The sequence below is a fragment of the Anopheles marshallii genome, chromosome X (assembly GCF_943734725.1).
Source record: "Anopheles marshallii chromosome X, idAnoMarsDA_429_01, whole genome shotgun sequence".
Classification (NCBI taxonomy): domain Eukaryota; kingdom Metazoa; phylum Arthropoda; class Insecta; order Diptera; family Culicidae; genus Anopheles; species Anopheles marshallii.
The window spans coordinates 2,034,745-2,052,575 of NC_071325.1; the positions used below are offsets into that span (position 1 = coordinate 2,034,745).

The following is a 17,831-nucleotide window of genomic DNA, read 5'->3' on the forward strand; positions in this document are numbered from 1 at the left end:
CTGTTTTTCTTCTGCGGGGCACAGCATCATGAAGAGTATATGTTAAAGCCTACTAAACTAATTTTGCTTGTTGCCACAATTACTTACAACATCATTTTTTTCTGTGTTAAATGTTAAAACTATGACTTTGTTCTGTGTGCATTGTATGTAATTTATTACCGTCCCGAGTACCATGTTCTGTCTAGTATTGAAGTCATTTATAATGAATGAATCTTTTGAGACGAGTCATTGATATGAATCTTCAGTAAGGAGTCGACTCCTAAATTGTTATTGTATCCTTATAGATTCAGTATTGAAAAATCCTCAATGATGGCTGTTTCTTCATAGATTAATGAACTTTTTCGTCTTCTTTATCGGCACAAAAAACCTCATGTGGTGGGGAGGTCTGTCATTTCTGGCTTAATTTAATTATTTTCGTTAAGTAAAGGGGGATTGGTCCGGATTGGATTTTGGACAGGTCCTGTCTAAATCTAAATCCGTAAACATTGCGTAGAATTATGATTCTTGGGAGCATTATTGAGGATTCGAGAATCTATTGGGACTTATCAATCATTGAGGATTTGTTTCTACAGAGTAGAGCTACAGAGTGATAGAATCAGTTCAAAGATTCATTCAGATCGTTGAATCCGAATGAGCGTCACCCAATACTAGTTTTGACATGATAGATAAAGATTATTGTGTGCCTGCATTAACACAACTACCACTTGCATAGCTAGCCAAAACGCGTGCCTACCGTTCCTAAACGTTATTAATCTTTTCCGGGGCTTTTTTCCCTCTTGTTTAATGGAACATCCTTATGCGCGCTTCAAATTAACCGTAATAAAACAGATTATAATACACCCGCCTCACGCCATACCGCCCACTACATATCCCGACGAGCGTGCGTGTAACCGAAGCTGCTTACCCGAATCAACAGCCCGTCATCAATGGGGACGAGCAAAAAATGTGATACAATATATCAGAAAAAAAAACACCCATGATCATCATTAATACAGTGCTGGGCCTATTTAACACACCGCATACATCTTTGCCGGGGCCCTGCATTGATCGCGCAGCGCATCATGATATTAATAATTGGGTTTAAAATTACTTAAAAAGGGCTGTTGTGGTCCCATTTGTCTACAAACGTTAACGCTTTCTTTTAATTTTTTCTCTCGACTCACGCGAACAATTAAACTGAATCGAAAACACATAAAGGAACCTTACTAAATGCGACTATACGCGTTTTGTTCTTTCTCTTTCTCCCCTTCCTATTAAAATTGCACATTATACACGTATATACACACACACATTTGTATATCGCGCTCTACGCACAAACACACACACAGGAGGTTATCCTGCCGAAAGATCAAGGATCGCTTGGCTTCAGTATTATCGGTGGCACTGATCATTCCTGCACCCCATTCGGGGCAAACGAGCCGGGCATATTTATATCGCACGTAAGTAAACCGTTCACATCTGCACTGGCTAATTGCAATGTCTTCTTCTAGAGATTCAGTGTTAACGCAATTTTATTCTTTATGTTTTTTAGATCGTGGCCGGCGGTATAGCTGCCCTGTCCGGTAAGCTACGCATGGGCGATCGTATCCTGAAGGTGAACGGAACTGATGTGACGCAGGCCACTCACCAGGAGGCGGTGATGGAGCTGCTTCGACCGTGCGACGATATCAAGCTAACCGTGCAGCACGATCCGCTTCCGGCAGGCTTTCAGGTGCGTTGTGTGGGTTAGCATAGCGATAGTAAAGGCAGCGTATACACACCACGTCCACGTACTGTACCGAAATCCAAAAATGTGTTGGATGTGTTGGTAGTCGCCATACACGTGTCCATAATGCAGTGGAGGTGAAGTGGAAAGAAGCAATTATTGAACTAGAAATACGCATTGTTTGTAATTCGATTAGAATGAAACGTACGGAGCATTCGGCTCCGCGATTGGAGGTTTCATCTCGGCATCGAAGTTATTTTTATGGATGCTAGATGGCAGAATGTGGACGTCCATTGTGTACGCAGTCTAATTGAACCATATATAAGGTGGGGGAGGTGTATCGATGCCCTTCCCCAATCCACAAAGTCATAACATCACCCATGTCGAAGGTGTACGTCCAGACAGCTCAGGACCACACAGCCCAATATGCTTTGCGAAACGCGTTTAGAACTTTCTCTCTATAGTGCGCTTTCTTTCTCTGTTTCTATTTCTTTGTCCGTTTCCGTTTCTTTTGCTCTCTACCGGGTGTCGGTTTTGCATAAAAAATCATGCATCATAAACGCAAAAAAAAAACAAATTTGCTCCTTCTTACTACCTACTACACACTACCGCTCACTGCCATACTTCAATCATACTCAGCATTTTGAAATAGTTGCATTGAACACTGAGGTACGTAAAACGTGGGGTTCACACCGTTCAGTGTTTGCCGTTCCTGTTTTCGTTTTACTTCGCCGCTGTGAACGAAATTTGTTCGAACCTAATTTTTGTTTTTTTTTTCGCTGTCGTAAGGGCGTACCCGCCTAGGACGCGGTTGCTCATTAATATTTTTTTTATTTTTGTTCTATTTTTTTTTTCTAACAAACCCCAATGTCTCTCTCGTTCATTTTGTAATTTGGTTATTCCCGGTTCCCAAAATAATACGAAAAAGAAAACATCAATCTTACCATAGCTGTACTTAGTTGCATGCCTGTGTAATGGTAGTAGTGAGAATGTTGTCTGTGTTTTATGATTTTCAAAAGGACAGTGCCGTCCCTCTGTTCTTCATTCGGTGGAGTTGGTGCTATCAATACGCTAGGGTGTTTTTGTTTTTCTGACACTAATCTTTTTTTTGCATTGTTGTTTATCATCGCTCACCATTTCGCCGGTCATTAGGAAGTAGACATTGTCAAGCAGGATGGTGAACGGCTTGGCATGCATATCAAGGGTGGCCTAAACGGTCAGCGTGGTAACCCGCTGGACAACGCGGACGAGGGTGTTTTCATCTCCAAAATCAATGCCAACGGCGCTGCCAAGCGTGACGGACGACTGCGCGTTGGCATGCGCATCCTGGAGGTGAACGGTCTGTCACTGCTAGGTGCGACACACCAGGAAGCGGTCGATGCACTGCGCGCATCCGGCAACAAGCTCCATCTGGTCGTGTGCAAGGGCTACGAAAAATCGGACCTCCTGCATCTGACCGGCAGTGCGGGTGGTATGAGCACCGGACTAAGCAACAATGGCGATAGTGCGAGAATTGGTAAGTTTGTCTGGGTGGTCTTTACGAGCCTCGATACTCACAACTTTATTTCGGTTTATTATTGTAGGGTCGCGTGCATCTGAAACGGGTTCGGAGCTTAGCCAGAGCGTGTCCAGCCTCGATCGAGACGATTCGGTAATCATGGCCGAAACACACCGGAAGCTAAGCGTGGACAAGATCGATGAAGAGTCGCTGCCTGTGAAACCCACTGCCGACGAACCGATCGACCAGCCCGAACCTACCTCCCAGGCTCTTATCAGTGTCAATCCAACCGATCAACAGGTAGCGATCGGTTCGAAGGAGAAAAGTACCCCCGAAAAGGTAGTTAAGCGGCAGCGAGCCTACAACCAAACATTCTCTAACGTAACGAACCTTCACCGTAGGTACTGGATATCGTACGTGCAGCCGAATCGCTGGCGCTCGGTAGTCAGCTAGTCGAAAATGGACCACCAAAATCACCAACGGAGGTGACGTCCGAACCGCTGCAAAAAACGACCACTATCGTGATGTCCAAGCACACCCTCGATACCCAGACACCTCAGGTATTTAACCATCATATCCATGCTCATCAATCCCTTCCCACAACATCCCTCATCTACTTTAAATGTCTTATTGTTTCTCCAACCGAACATACGGTATGTTCGTGCTTTCCTCATTTTGCTTCATCCGGGGCCTATGTGTATGTGTCCGTAAATGACAGAAAAAATCAAAGCACCTGTATACTAAGAGCCAACCGGCAGCAGCAAAATGATCTGTGCTAATAGAACACTATTAATCGGAAGGATATGGCACATACACAGACACCGTTACCGTCCGTTACCGACACCATCCTTTGCTGTAACCGGTAAAGGAAACCCACACATCAACACAACAACACACACAGAAGAAACTGTTGTTTCACAACCTCCATTTTAAAACACTCACTCATACATAAGCATACATATGCCCATACCATTCTTGTACCATTACAACACTGTGTTGTTCCTATTTTTATATATTAGTTCGTACATTGATTTGCTTATTGTTTTAGGTATATATTTTCTCGTTGTGAATTTTATTCACCTTATTTGTTGTATTTTAAAAAGAATTTATCTCTCGTCGTGTGTCGTACGGATTAGCTGAGTAAGAGTGAAGTATTTGGCAAAATGACGAAGATGATTTAGGAAACCAGTTGCGGCAGTTTTAGAAATATGTGTATGAAAGATGAATTTCTTATTTGGTGTTTTACACTATTTATATCAACTCAAGCTTGTTGAACATTTCAAAAAAAAATTATTATTTATTATAATAATATTGTTTTGTTTTGAAAATGATACATTAAATAGATGAAATGTGTTATACGTTATTATTACATGTATAACACTTGTTAACGGACAGTGCATATAGTCCATCATCTTTTGATTGATTTTGAGAGTTGATTTTTGCCATATGTTTGTTAGTTTTGTTTTTTGGAAACCAACTCCTTTTCCTTCTCCTAGACACATATCTAAACGAATAATGATTCTTTTTGTCTACCCCATTCTATACAAATATTACCAATGCAAAGGTAATGGAATGATCTAAATGAATTCTTTCTCTCTTTCTCTCTCTCCCTCTCTTTTCTCTTTTTCCTCTGTTTTTGACCTATTCGGATTAATGGCGGGTCATTTTGTTTTCTTTGTAATGGTTTTTTCGTTTTCCGCTGTTGCCGCTTATGTCCACCCACAGTTACGTACATCGACAAACAATCTTCCATAATATTAGTTTTTTATACAACTAACGAAGACTGAGATATTATAATTTAGCAAAAAAAAATATATATATCCAATTGATAGGAGAAATTTGGTCGATCCGAAGCCGACCGGTGGACGGGGAGGGGGTAGGTCAGAACATTTCGGGTTGTACAATTTTCGGTAAACTATTCTACATCCTTCTCCCACCCACCTCAACAAAGAAGAAAAAAACACACGCACACCTCCGTTTCGATGCGAGCGGAAATGCCAAAATAGAATTAGCGCGTATGCGAAAGCTTACAAAGCGCAATGCACCCTCCCTATGGAAGTGTTGTGAGATCGTTATGGGCCCACCTGCCGATATGCCCCAGACCGACAAAAAATGTCATCAATCTTTGGGCCTTTGGACCTTCGGCAACCCGTAATGGTGACTACCATCGACTACCATTCGCGGCCAACTCATTCCGATGATTGAACTATGTGTGCGGAAGGCGTAGCGAATACATGTTTTTTGAAGTGTCATTAACAATTGTAACTGTCTCAAGAATACTGACTATGTAACAAACTCTCACACACTCACTATTACGTATAAATGTATAAACCTGCCATTCGCGGTATATCTCCCCAGGCACAAAGCGTAGCAAACAACAAACAAATGGGGGTAACCGCGTTTGTATTTATACCTTTTGATGTTTCCATATTATATACGAAGAAGGATTATAGGAGTAAAGCGAGAAGGAAGAGAATAGAGGGAGAGAATGGAAGAGAGAGATATAGAAGAAGAAAAAACAAGCGAACAAACAAATATTAGCTAGTCTTTTTGTACCGTTTTTTGTGACCGAAAACAGAACCAATGTTTTGCTGGCTATGAAACAACTAAAAACTAAAAACTTAAACAAAAACTGTTAAAGTAACGTACAAAACTAAGCAGACAAATCACCTGGAAAGCAGCCCCGTGCGCCTGTGCATATGATGTACTTTGTCTGTTTGGACATCCAATTTACATTTACGAAAACGATGTAGGTTTAGTTTGCTGCTGGCAAAATGTCAGTTACGGAGGCACCACCCGCAGACACCGCCCTTAGCCGGTGGATGAACTATTTTCCTTATGTGTCGGAAATGTACCGCCCCGTCACAATCCTGTTCCTGCAGTTTTTGCTGTGTAAGCAGCACCCGAATAGGGGGAAGGAAGAGGGGGACACTTTCCGGCCAACGTGTGCATAGCACCTGCCCGGAACACCCTTGTTACAAAACACTCTTGTTGCTGTTACGTTGCTGTTTTGCTCTTGCTCTGTTTCTTGGCTTAGACAAGTGTTCACGGATATACGAGCTGTGGACACGCAGTGTAAATCGACCACACCGAACTCAACTGTGTTAGTAGTGAAAAGCTTCAGAATTGTTCTTGGTTATAATAATACACACAGGCAGGTTCGATTTAGGGTAAACGTTTACAAATGCCATCCCATGCGGGGATAGGGAACCGCATGGAACATTCCTGGGGGGCCCCTAGCGGCTGTTCCAGCGTTACTGGAACAGGGCTTTGGGCCAAACACCATGTTAGTTGCTCGAAAGAGACCGACACCGTAGGTGGAAGCTATTCATATACACCAGAGACACTCACCGGATTCCGGATTTAAACGTTAGCTAAATCGATTGTATGAAGACACAACCCCCTTATAGCTATAAACAACCTCCTACGACAGTATATACATACCATCTTCGCGGAGGCGTGGGGGCTGGGGATTAGAGTTGGGTTAGATGAACTGAACCAGTACAGTTCGATCAGTTATTTTAAGTGAACTTACGAACTTCGGTCGTCAAATCATGTTACTGCAGTTCGCAAATGGCGCTCGTTGAACGGCTTGTAACGCAGGTTTAACTGTCCGTAACGCAGGTTGAACGGAATGTAACGTAGGTGGAGCGATCTGCAACGGTAGGTTGAGTGCACTACCTGTCAAACGTAGGAACATTTGGTGAGCGATCTCGATCGGCAGATTAAGCGATCGAATGTAGGAATCTATCTGGAACGGTAGGTTGAGCTAACTATTTGAACGAATTAAAGTATGAGCGACACATTTTTTTATGACGGACAAAAGAACGAAAGATCTCTACCGTTCGTTCAATTCTTCACAAAGAACGAACCGGTTCGGTCAAGTTCATACAAAACTAAGCTCTTATTCAACCCTACTAGGGATGAGACAGGGCTGGAACTGATAACTGGAACTGCCTTTGGTTTTGGTATCGCAATGGAATTTTTCAATTCTACTCAAAAACAAAACCCGGCCCCATCACCACCCTCCGCTCTTTCTCTATACCCCCTTAGATGTCACCATCCATTACCAAATGCTGCCACCTCTCTCAAAATTCAGACCGTCAATATCAAATCGTGTGTATGTGTGTGCGTGAGTGTGTGTGTAAGCAAGCTAATAAGCAAGATGTGTTTCCTACCGTGTAGATCTTTAGGCTGTAAGGATGCGTAACTGGAATTGTTCATGTCGCAGGGCATGGTGAAGCGTTAGAAATAGCAGACGGGGGAGAGACCGAGTTTGTTTTAGCCGTCGCAAATGGCAATGGGTTTCATGCGTATTTAAATGTTGCTCGGGCGGCAGTGATGCAGCTCGGATTAGCGTGTAAGGCGATGCATGCAGACATGCAGGCAATACCTTCAATGTTTCACTACTTCGTGTACTGTATGTATTTATGCCCTCGCTCTCTACTATAGTTACTACATATGCAGCCCGGCCCGTAAAGTGCAGTGCTGTGCTTTCCCACTTGTGTGAAGCAGGCTTTCCCGCCTAGTGAGTGCCGCTTCTTCCCAAAATCTTAACCTCGCATCACTGTATCGTGTACGACTCCACGGGAATCATTCGCACCCGCATCCAAATGCTGGAGAATGGAGCATTTACTCTGTGTCTGCTGAAAATGTAATGCAATTCCCCATGCACACAACCACAACCAGCTTGTGGATACTCTTTTCGCACTCTTCTACACGTCTCCCCGAGTCGGAGGGCATTCCTCCAGCACCGCTAGTCGTGTAAGTACGTCTACGTCTTGGATGTTGCTGGAAGGATGGTTACCTTTAAGAGACAAGACAGTGGAATTTAGACCGGTGCATCTTGATTTTACGTTTGTCTATACTATGTGTCATGAGATGCCCATCACCTGAAGAAGGTATACTATCCTTTTGTTATATCAGTCGCCATTATCGGGAACTCTCAGCTAAATCATCAAGACAGTTACTAGACATAATTATTGTACACCTTGTGGTAGTGTGCGATTCAAAGACTTGGTCTAGCAAAGCTCTAATACTCGATGTTGGTTAAGTTTCGTATACCTGTCACTGACTCAATAACATTACGCTTTAGTGTGTGAGATTATGGTCCCCAAGCAATGTTTTGGAGTGCGTTATTTTTCAAACTGCTCTCTGTACCATCATAGCAATAATTTACGTCAAAAATTTGACGTCTAAAAGACGTGTAGACATGTAAATAGTGGAGAGATATACAAAATCTCTTTACTAGAAGCTATTATGTTGTGTTTTTCTTTTGTTTCATTCGAACGCAATCGGTAAAAAAATCACCGTCGAATAAATAATCTTCCCGGGGGAGGGTATGTATAACTGTGTCTGCACGCTGTGTACTACGTCAGTACAGTACTATACAGTACAGTACTGGAATAATATAGTACACACCGCACACAGCGTGAAGGAGAGATGGGTAAACCGTGTTAAATAATCTTTTGCCTTTCACTTTATTGTTGAACACTTGTAAATGGCATCGGTGGAAAATATACATATTACCTATATTAATGTAAATGAACACCCACACACACTCACACTCAGTATGTGAACACAGGGTTCGTGATCAGTTGGGGCGTTGAACATCATCGTTTTCGGCACTAGCGGAAGCTGTTTCAATTCGTTGCCCCAACAAAAACTACGAATCGCCAACACAAACGTAGCTCCTTCGGTTCGAGCGGAAATGCAGTGTGTGTGAGAGAGAAAGAGAAAATAGTTCATTGCGTGAACATAAACATACAGACACAATTCACACTGAGTGGGTAAAATCAAATATGCCAAAAACAAAACCCCAAACACACACGCACATACACATGGATAAATACTGTCCTGCGATATATAGTACAGGAGTGTTTCTTTTGTTTTGCCGTGTCAGTGTGTGCCGACACCTGTGAGAGACCGAACGTAGGGAGAACAGAAAGGGGAGAAAGGGGGAAAGAATGAAGAGAATCTTTACAATAACTGTTGAATTAAAATGAATTACAAAAAAACAAAACAAAAACCTTGTGTAGCCCAAGCATCAGCGAAACAAATGGAAAAAAAACAAATACATATTTGACGAACCAGATGCTGTATTTTCTTGTCACATTCGTTTCTCTGTCTTTTTTTTTAGCAGTTAAATCTCCTATTTTTGGGCGTTGAAAAGAAATTAGAAAATAATATAAAGTTTATTTTTTCTTCTCGTTTTTTGTGATGTTGCGGAAGAACCCTACCTGTTACGATCCCAATAAGCATGTGTCGGAATGATTACTGTGCAAGTGCTTTATTGACGATCGTCGCAGTTTCTACATATTTTAATGTTTGCCGGCAGTTTTATTCTTTATTTTTTGTTTAAAAACAAAAAATCCATCCTCCATTTTCAATTTTGCATAAAGTTTTTATAGCTGCGCACCGTCAGGAAAATCACTCGAAATAGAGAGAAAGAGAGAGATACTTAAGAGGAAGCTTAACCTTTAGGCCAAATGGAGGTAGGGAAAGGCCTCCGCTGAATGTACGAATTGGTAATTATACACCGTTTCACACAATTTTTGCTCTGTTTTGTTTCCCGTTACCAATGCACATCGGTCCTTCCGTTTTTTTTGTTTCGACTGAAGGGGTCGCCACACATTACGTAGCTTATATGACGCGATGTGCATTTCTTCACTGATCCAATTATCGCTGTTGTTCGCTGTTTTTGTTTTACGAAAGATCCTTTCTGGGGTGGGTAAAAGCAACAGGTTGTTTTTGCGAATGTGTGTGACGCTTTTCGTTTGTGTTTGTAAAATAATGCGTATCACTGTTTGTGTGTGTGTTTTGCTCGATTTTAATACTTTTTGATGTTTGCGAAATTAAAAATCCACCGCTCATCATCATGAGACTTGGGTAGTTGGTATGGTTTACTACTATGTTGGTATGTGTTATGGTAAAATGTATTGCTAGGTTTTGACTTTTGGTCTGGTTATTTAGCTGTACTTTTAAAATAGTAATTCCGGTATGTCGGTAGGAGTAAACGGAGTAATCTGTAAATAAAGTACATTCGTTTATTTTATGTTACCAGTAAAGTTCCTCTCACCCATATTGGAGATAATATCGTCCGCATAAGCATTCGGTTTGTAACCACTAACACCAAGAACGATTAACGTAAACAAAAACTTGAGACACTATGAAGAATTGATTTGCTAAGTATCTCTTCGAGCAGTTTTCGAGCAGTAGCTTGGACACACTGGAACAAAAATCAATTCTTCCAAAGATCTTTAATAGCTGAGGGATATTCTTCATAGGGTCTAAAGGTACCTTAATGTCCAAGACTCCACTCCTGCGACCCATCCGCTTCCCGCACACCTATACGTCAAATTATGGTTTATGTTATTCCTTGCTGCCAATAATCCTGTCCGAAGCTGTGCATTTCCTCCTCCTACCCCCACTCTAGGCCCCCTTCCACTCACACGCTTCCGGTTACCGGTGTATCATCCCGCATTCGCTGCCAGTTTGCCGTTTAAATCCCCGTTCGTTCCTCCCGATCCCTGTACATCCCTATTCTCATATTCTCTCTCTTTCTCTTTTTGCATATGCGCTCGCCTCCGTCTCCATCTCGTAAACAAAAAAAAAACCAACCCAAAAATATCAAAACAAATAATAAACCAATTCCCTGGCGTACCACGCGCTATGTAAACTCTGTAGATCGAACGCCGCTACGGAAGTGTACGGTTGTTGTCGCATGCGAACGAACCTCCCAACTCCTCAATTAACTCCTCCACCACTGTAGCGAACCCCGCTGTCGATACTAACTACAGCCATCCGAAGGGTGTGCAGAAGATTGTACGGCCCCATCGACCACCGCCACCACCACCACCAACCACCGTAGCGTCGGCAGGTTCCCTCACCCACGGCGACCAATCAGTAGTAGAGCCGGCCGACACCGGTACGGATCAACCTCCGACAACTAAACCACCACCACCACCAACAACAGCAAAACCCGAAGCGAAAGAAAACGTCGTAGCGCACCGGAAATCAGTTAGCTTCGATCTACACGAGGAGACACACGGGTTCGATGCGGCGCTCCATCATGCCCGGGCCGCATTCGCGGGACCTTCGCCGACGCCCGATCTCAAGGGTATATTGCGCGCGAGCAGTCCGTCGTCTTCCTCCACGAACCGGAGCAACAGCTCGACACCGGAAGTCGTGCAGCTACAGCAGCACCGTGTGCCGCCAGCGCCCAAGGTAATGGTGGCGAACATCGATTCCGATCCGGATATCGACTCCGACACCGATTCCGACACCGACTCCGACACGGATGCATCGGACGATGGACAGTCGCACGGTGAGCTGGAACCGTCGCAGGTGAACGATCGTACCGGTGCGGCAGAGCAGAGCCAGATTCGTCGGGCGGAAGTCGTGCGTAACCAAGCGGCCCGTAAACTGCACGAAGAGTTCGGGCAGGGCGATCTGGTAGAGTACGAGCACGATTCCGCGACGAACACGATCCGGGAGGTGGTGGTAGGTGGTGTGACCGGACCGGTAAGACACCCCGAGCGGGTCGAGGTGCTTCCGGCCCGGTACGAAACGCTACCCATCAAACGGACGGCACAGTTCGTGCACGAGAATACACCGAACAACCTGCTCGTACCGGACGAGGTACACCGGCAGGTACTGCTGGAAGAGAACGAAGTGCGCAACAAGCTGCTGGCACAGTACGCACAGGAACAGCAACATCAGCAACCGCAACAGCACCACCAACACCTCCACCAACAGCAGGTTTACACCATGCACCACCACCACCATACTGGCGAGGTGTTAGGCCGTGTGCCGTCCCCATATCTGTACGATTCTGGGTCCGCCTCTGTGTCACCGCTACCGGCATCGTCCCAGTACATTCCGGGCAGTGTGTACGACCACCATCACCATCACCACCTCACCAAGCTGGCCGGTGCGCAGCCACCGCCCGACATTGGTTACCATCTGCCGCAGATCTACCCGCCGGTACAGATCCTGCCCGTACACTACACCAAACTGCCCACACCGCAGCACACCATCTACACGTACGCGTCCGGCTCGGTACCGGTCAGCCACGCGCCGATCGTCTCACTGGCAACAGGCAGCCAACCTTCCTTACCCTACACCACCGCACCCTACCATCTACCGTACAGTGGCATCCCGACGCGCGTAGGGACGTCCACCGTTGGTACATACGTGTCTTCCGTACATCACCCGTCCACGATCACCGCCCCCGTACTGATGCCGGTGAGTGATTCGATACGGCTTGTAAGCACACCCCGGTCGGCAGCTCCAGAGCACTCATCGCACGCACCGTCTTAACCACGGCCACTCCTCGCACCTGCGTGTGACGAAACGGCTGACGACACTGGATTGATGAGACAGGCGAGGAGAGGCATTTATAACACGCACACACGCACGAGAGTTGCACACAATATTTGGCGTGTGGAAATGCAGGGGTTTGGGGGTTTGGGCAAGATAAACAATAGCAAAAAAAAACAACAACAACTGAAAGGTCGTCCGCTAACCTCACGGGATAAAGCTAACAGGATACGTGCAACAGAAAACTAATCATTCCATTCTACACACAACCCTTAGACAGTAAGCTCCATATCCTACGTTGCGTCGCGTTACGTACGCAACGTAACGTGCGTTGCGTTCTGCCTACCTTTCAGGCGCTCCTGTTCGAAGCAACGAGACGATGGCGCTGCGTCTCAGTTGTCGTTGGTTTTGAGTTACAAAATTCCCATCTTACCAATCCTGAATGTTTCATCCGTAGCTAATATGCGGCCGTGAGTTGGTGTGCGAAAACGAAAAACGAACCGAAAATATCTAATTTTAAACGTAGAAGTAATGTAAAAATCACATCCTTCCAAAGTAATACCACTTAGAGGCATGAATGTAGTTTCAGCATCCCACTATCACAACGAAATAGAACACGGAAGTAGCACTAGCCCAGTAGAACTTTTGTAGTAGTTGTATAACCTTTGTTGTCACTTTATTTACACTAACTAAAACCCGTACTTAATTATAGTAAACGTCCTTGCTTTCTCCTATTCGAATAAATGGCGGTCGTACAGAAGCAGTTAGGTTGAAGCAAAACTATTTAATTCACAACTTATGTTTCGCATTGATTGTGTTACACATTTTTAATATTTTTAAATGTTGTTTTTTCTGTGTGTGTCGTCTAACAATTTATTTCAAGTTTTGCCCGTTTAAACAAAACGCAAAAAAAGAAACAAACAAGCGATACAATTTGGGATCCATTTTGATCTCTGTGAATCAATGCATGAGTTTTTGGTTTTTTTCTTTTTGGTTTATTTCCTGCTTGTGTAATAATGTTACATCAAAATTTAAACTTTTTACTTACCCTGGTGTTGCGTTTCGTTCCCCCTCGTTGTTTTTTTTTGGGATTTGAAAGGATACTTTAACCAAAATCCTTTTCTATATTTCCTTGTCGTCGATTAATATGTCTCAAGTCCGTACGTCGCGTGTTATAAACAGCATTGCAACCGACAGCCCGACGGCAGCGGTTAGGGAATGGTGGCACCTTTCCTAGCGGAGATCTTCTTGCACTTAATCTGCCCGGTTTGATTGGAAGTCTCGCACCGGAAGCAGCCCTGACAGCACAACCATAATAGGGGACTCTTTCTCACCATCTTTCCACGAGATGGAGAAGACTGAATTAAACGCTAGAATCTCCCTCACCAGTTCGTGTGTTCGTACTAAAAGGCTTTTATTACCGTTTTCCTCTCCACAGTCACCACCCCTAGGGCCGAAGACACCGAAAAGTGTGTCCGACAAGAAGCGATTCTTCGAAAACGCCATGGAAGATCAGCAGAAACCGACACCGAAATCAGGTAAGCCCATAATAGCCAAAAGAAAACATTCCACTCATGTGTTTTTTTTTTCTTTTTAGATAAAGTTTTCTCCTTTCTATCCCAAGACGAGGTAGAAAAGCTGAGACAGGAAGAGGAGCGGAAAATTGCGACGCTCGGCAAGGACCGGGTGCACCAACGTTTCGGTGCGGGCGACGATGAGGATGACGATCGGTCGGATGGGGGCGATTGTCCGACCGGCGATAAGTCGGACATTAACGATAATAACATGAGGTACGTACTGGAGTGATGCTACCGTGCTCCGTCCGTGTTGTCCGTCTGTGGGGTGCTACCGCGTAGCCCAAGCGCTATCGCCGTGAGTCGGAATGCCGGCGTATGGCGAGCGCTACGTAAAAAATCCCCCCTGATCCGTTTTTAAAGGAGTTCTCTTTTCCGCTGACCGTAACCAACCGCTAGCACCACCGAGCTGATGTGCAAAAGTGGAGAGTGCCTTTTTTTTGAAGTAGTACTAGTAGTCATGTATGATTTCGTCTCACCTCACTCACTATCTCGTATCTAGTGTCGCACTTATCGTAAATTCGTAGCGTACGTTTGAAGGCAAACAAAAAAAAACAACCAAAACTAAAAAGAAAACCGCGTGGGAAAGTAGTTTATACACCCACTATTACTACTACTGCTACTACTACTAGTACTGTCTGCGTCTATTCCGCTTGTAGATGCAACCTTTTACTTTCAATGCTCATTCCGGTTTGACGGATCTCATATCATTTTCTGTTGCTCTTCCTATCTATTACGCTCGAAATAACACTAGACTACTAATCAAAACACTCCCGAAAAACAATAAGCTAGATATATGCTATCGGGCCACGCGCCTTTACCCTTGATTAAGTTTTCTAATCGTAATGCTGATATTATCCTAACCGTTTCACCTTGTACTTCCTCCAGGAACCCGTTGGCAGAAATTGACGCTATCATAGAGCGTGATAGAGAACATAGCAAACAAACTCAACCACACCCTCCTTACCAGCCTCCGGCGCACTAACACCAAATGCTTCCAACACAATCCCCACCCCCATACGACTCCCTCCCTACGTATGTTAAGGTCCTTGCGTTGGTGGCATCCATACGCCTCCCTTCCTCGCCATCCCCTTCATTCCACCCACCCGGAAAAAAGCGGGTTTGGGGAGCGAGGGGTTTGGAGGAAAATCCTGCTTATCTTCTCCGTGTTGCTGTATGCGTGTATGTGTGCATTGCCTCTCTTATATTCCCGCTCGTAGCGTTGCCGCAGCTAAGATCAATTCGCTCTTCATTTCCACCGTACATTCCCGTTCTTTTACACGAAACAAACAATTGTATACACCCTCTTAACGCGTTAGTTAGAGCAAAGCAAAAGAAAAAAGCAAAAAAGCGGATCAACGGAACGAAGAAAACATAAACACGAACAGTCAGGATAGGATTAAGCGGAACCAGACTTAACCTTGAAAAAATCCGTGGTTTAGGTGGTTATAACTAGCTTTGACTTTAGCTGTTGTTTCCTTTAACGAAGGTACACTGTTAGTGCTGTTAGTATAATGTTAATTGCACATTTTTTTCTTAACCTCACCTTGTCTGTTGCTCCGGTGTGTGCGCGTGCATGGCTCTGTCATGTGAGACGGACACGCACGTGCTGCATTTGTGTTTGTAACTGGTGCAAACTGGTTAGATCTTAATTGTATCTATGTTTTGTATCCTTATTGAAGAAGCGGGCGTTGACAGGAAGCGGGAAACACAACAATTGTATTCAAATGACAGCTTTGTTTGTAGTAAACGTCCCACAATAAGTGTACCCGTTGTATCGGGACGCTGGGCATTAGCGCTTGAAACGCACAGTTGAATATGTGTAGTTATGTATTCATGTTCATATTTTATTGAAATGTAAATTAAATTTTAAACAACAATTCCCATACATACATTTAAAGCATTTAAAGTGTTTAAACAAAAATCTTCCAATGATTTTTCTTTGTTTTTGTGCTGATTGCTGTATGATAAACTTAATTTTACATAATATCCTTCCCCTTTCCATCCTTCCCTTTTTTCCTTGTGTAAAATACATCGACCAGAAACGGGAACCAACCAAAACAAAAACAACGTTTAGCACCTATCCTAGTTGCTTTTCTTAATCTTAATCTACGTGTCGAATACAGCCCCTCTGCCCGGTATACATTTTATTGTTTTTAATGTGTTTTTTTTTCGTTTTTGTTTTGTAAATACACATCTTCAAAGTGATAAATAATAAAACTAATTATTGTAATGCTTGGAATGCGCTCTATTTCTTTCATCGTGGTTTTTTTTCATTATGTTCTACATTGCTACACGGATATACCTCTTCCACAATTTCTATTCGATCTAATAATATTAAGGGTCAGGGTGTTTAACATAAAACTGGGCGGCAGTGTAATACGCTCGTTTTAGGTGACGCTCTCTCTTTATACTTACTCTCTACCTTTTTTGTTTGTTTCGGATATACTGTGGGATCGTAAGTTTCATCTACCTCTTGCGCTTTTCCTCTATCTTTCACCTACTATTTATTTTAATTTTACACTCGGATTTAATATAGTTGTAAAGAAAAAAACCAAACAAACATTTTGCGTAGCTTTATAGTAAGGCCCACCACTTACACTTAAGTATTCGAAAGCGTACTGTAAACTGAACCATCTCCGGTTTCATAAAGCGAGCCCGTTTAGCGATTTCCGAAGTTTTTTGCCTTATTTCCCCTCAGTTGATAAGAAAGATGAACGGTCGTTGGATGCCATTGGGTGGTTTTTAATTGGTCTTTGCCGATCTGATGAATAAAGCAAAGCAAAGCAGTGTAGAAAAAAAGCATCATAGCTAAGTATGCTTCCCACTGGCATCCAGCGAAATCTGGCCAACAGTTCGTCGTCTTTCCATCTTTCCACCATCCCCCAAGGACTTTCTACGTGCCGAGCGCGAAAATCTATCAGCACGCGCGAACGCTTGCGAACATTTTAACTGATCTCTGGATATGTAACCTCAATCTCACCCCTTCTATAACAATGCCTACCACATATAATTGTGAACGCTCGTCGGTGTGTATCGCATTAAAAAAAATACAAACGAAAATCAAAACAAAAACCCGAATGAAACAAATCATTCGTCACCGATGCAACAACGACGCAATCGAACGGTTCCGCAGCGAGGATCCGACGGGGCGCGACAGTACCGGCGAGGAGCAGAGGATGGTTGGTGCGTTGCTGGCGGCGTCGTCACCACTCGTCAAAACGCCCATGAGCCGCATCCCGATACGTACCGCGAATGCAGAGAAGAGAGCCCGAGCCAGCAACTGTTTGCCGCCGGAGTACGACGAATCCAAGCTGAGTCCGTCCGAGATCCGCGCCCTACGGTAAGACAGAAGAATCCTCACCCACTCGAACATGCTTAACGATTGTCGTTGCTTTCTTTTTAGGGCACAAAAACGAGCTGCATGGCGTCAGGCGCGGCTAAAATCGCTCGAAAACGATGCGCTGCAGGCGCTGATTATGATACAAACGATGAGTGCCGCCGGGCAGCTAGACGAGTCGGCGATGAATGCGAGCAGCGCTAGCGAAGGTGTCGATGGTGGTGCAGGTGATTTGCCACTGGCGGCCGAACAGCCGGCTAGCAGCAGTAACGCAACGCCACCGTCACCGGCACAGTCACCACTGCCGTTTGAAGCATCATCGTCGCCCAACAGCAACGATGAGGTAAGGTTCTACCGTTCCCCTTTGTAGGTTTTTCTCTCTCAACCCCCGTG

The 17,831-nt window shown here is 44.2% G+C and overlaps 1 protein-coding gene across 1 annotated transcript in view; it reads left to right on the forward strand.

The window, feature by feature from the left end:
- LOC128719939 (protein lap4) overlaps nucleotides 1-17,831 on the forward strand; it is a 41,646-nt gene that overhangs the window by 21,415 nt on the left and 2,400 nt on the right. The window contains exons 11-21 of the mRNA XM_053813585.1: nucleotides 1,329-1,439; nucleotides 1,532-1,711; nucleotides 2,345-2,374; nucleotides 2,858-3,221; nucleotides 3,289-3,542; nucleotides 3,605-3,763; nucleotides 10,890-12,449; nucleotides 13,963-14,062; nucleotides 14,122-14,314; nucleotides 17,235-17,441; nucleotides 17,505-17,781. Coding sequence (XP_053669560.1) covers nucleotides 1,329-1,439; nucleotides 1,532-1,711; nucleotides 2,345-2,374; nucleotides 2,858-3,221; nucleotides 3,289-3,542; nucleotides 3,605-3,763; nucleotides 10,890-12,449; nucleotides 13,963-14,062; nucleotides 14,122-14,314; nucleotides 17,235-17,441; nucleotides 17,505-17,781 — 3,435 coding nt within the window. The remainder of the gene's footprint in view (nucleotides 1-1,328; nucleotides 1,440-1,531; nucleotides 1,712-2,344; nucleotides 2,375-2,857; nucleotides 3,222-3,288; nucleotides 3,543-3,604; nucleotides 3,764-10,889; nucleotides 12,450-13,962; nucleotides 14,063-14,121; nucleotides 14,315-17,234; nucleotides 17,442-17,504; nucleotides 17,782-17,831) is intronic.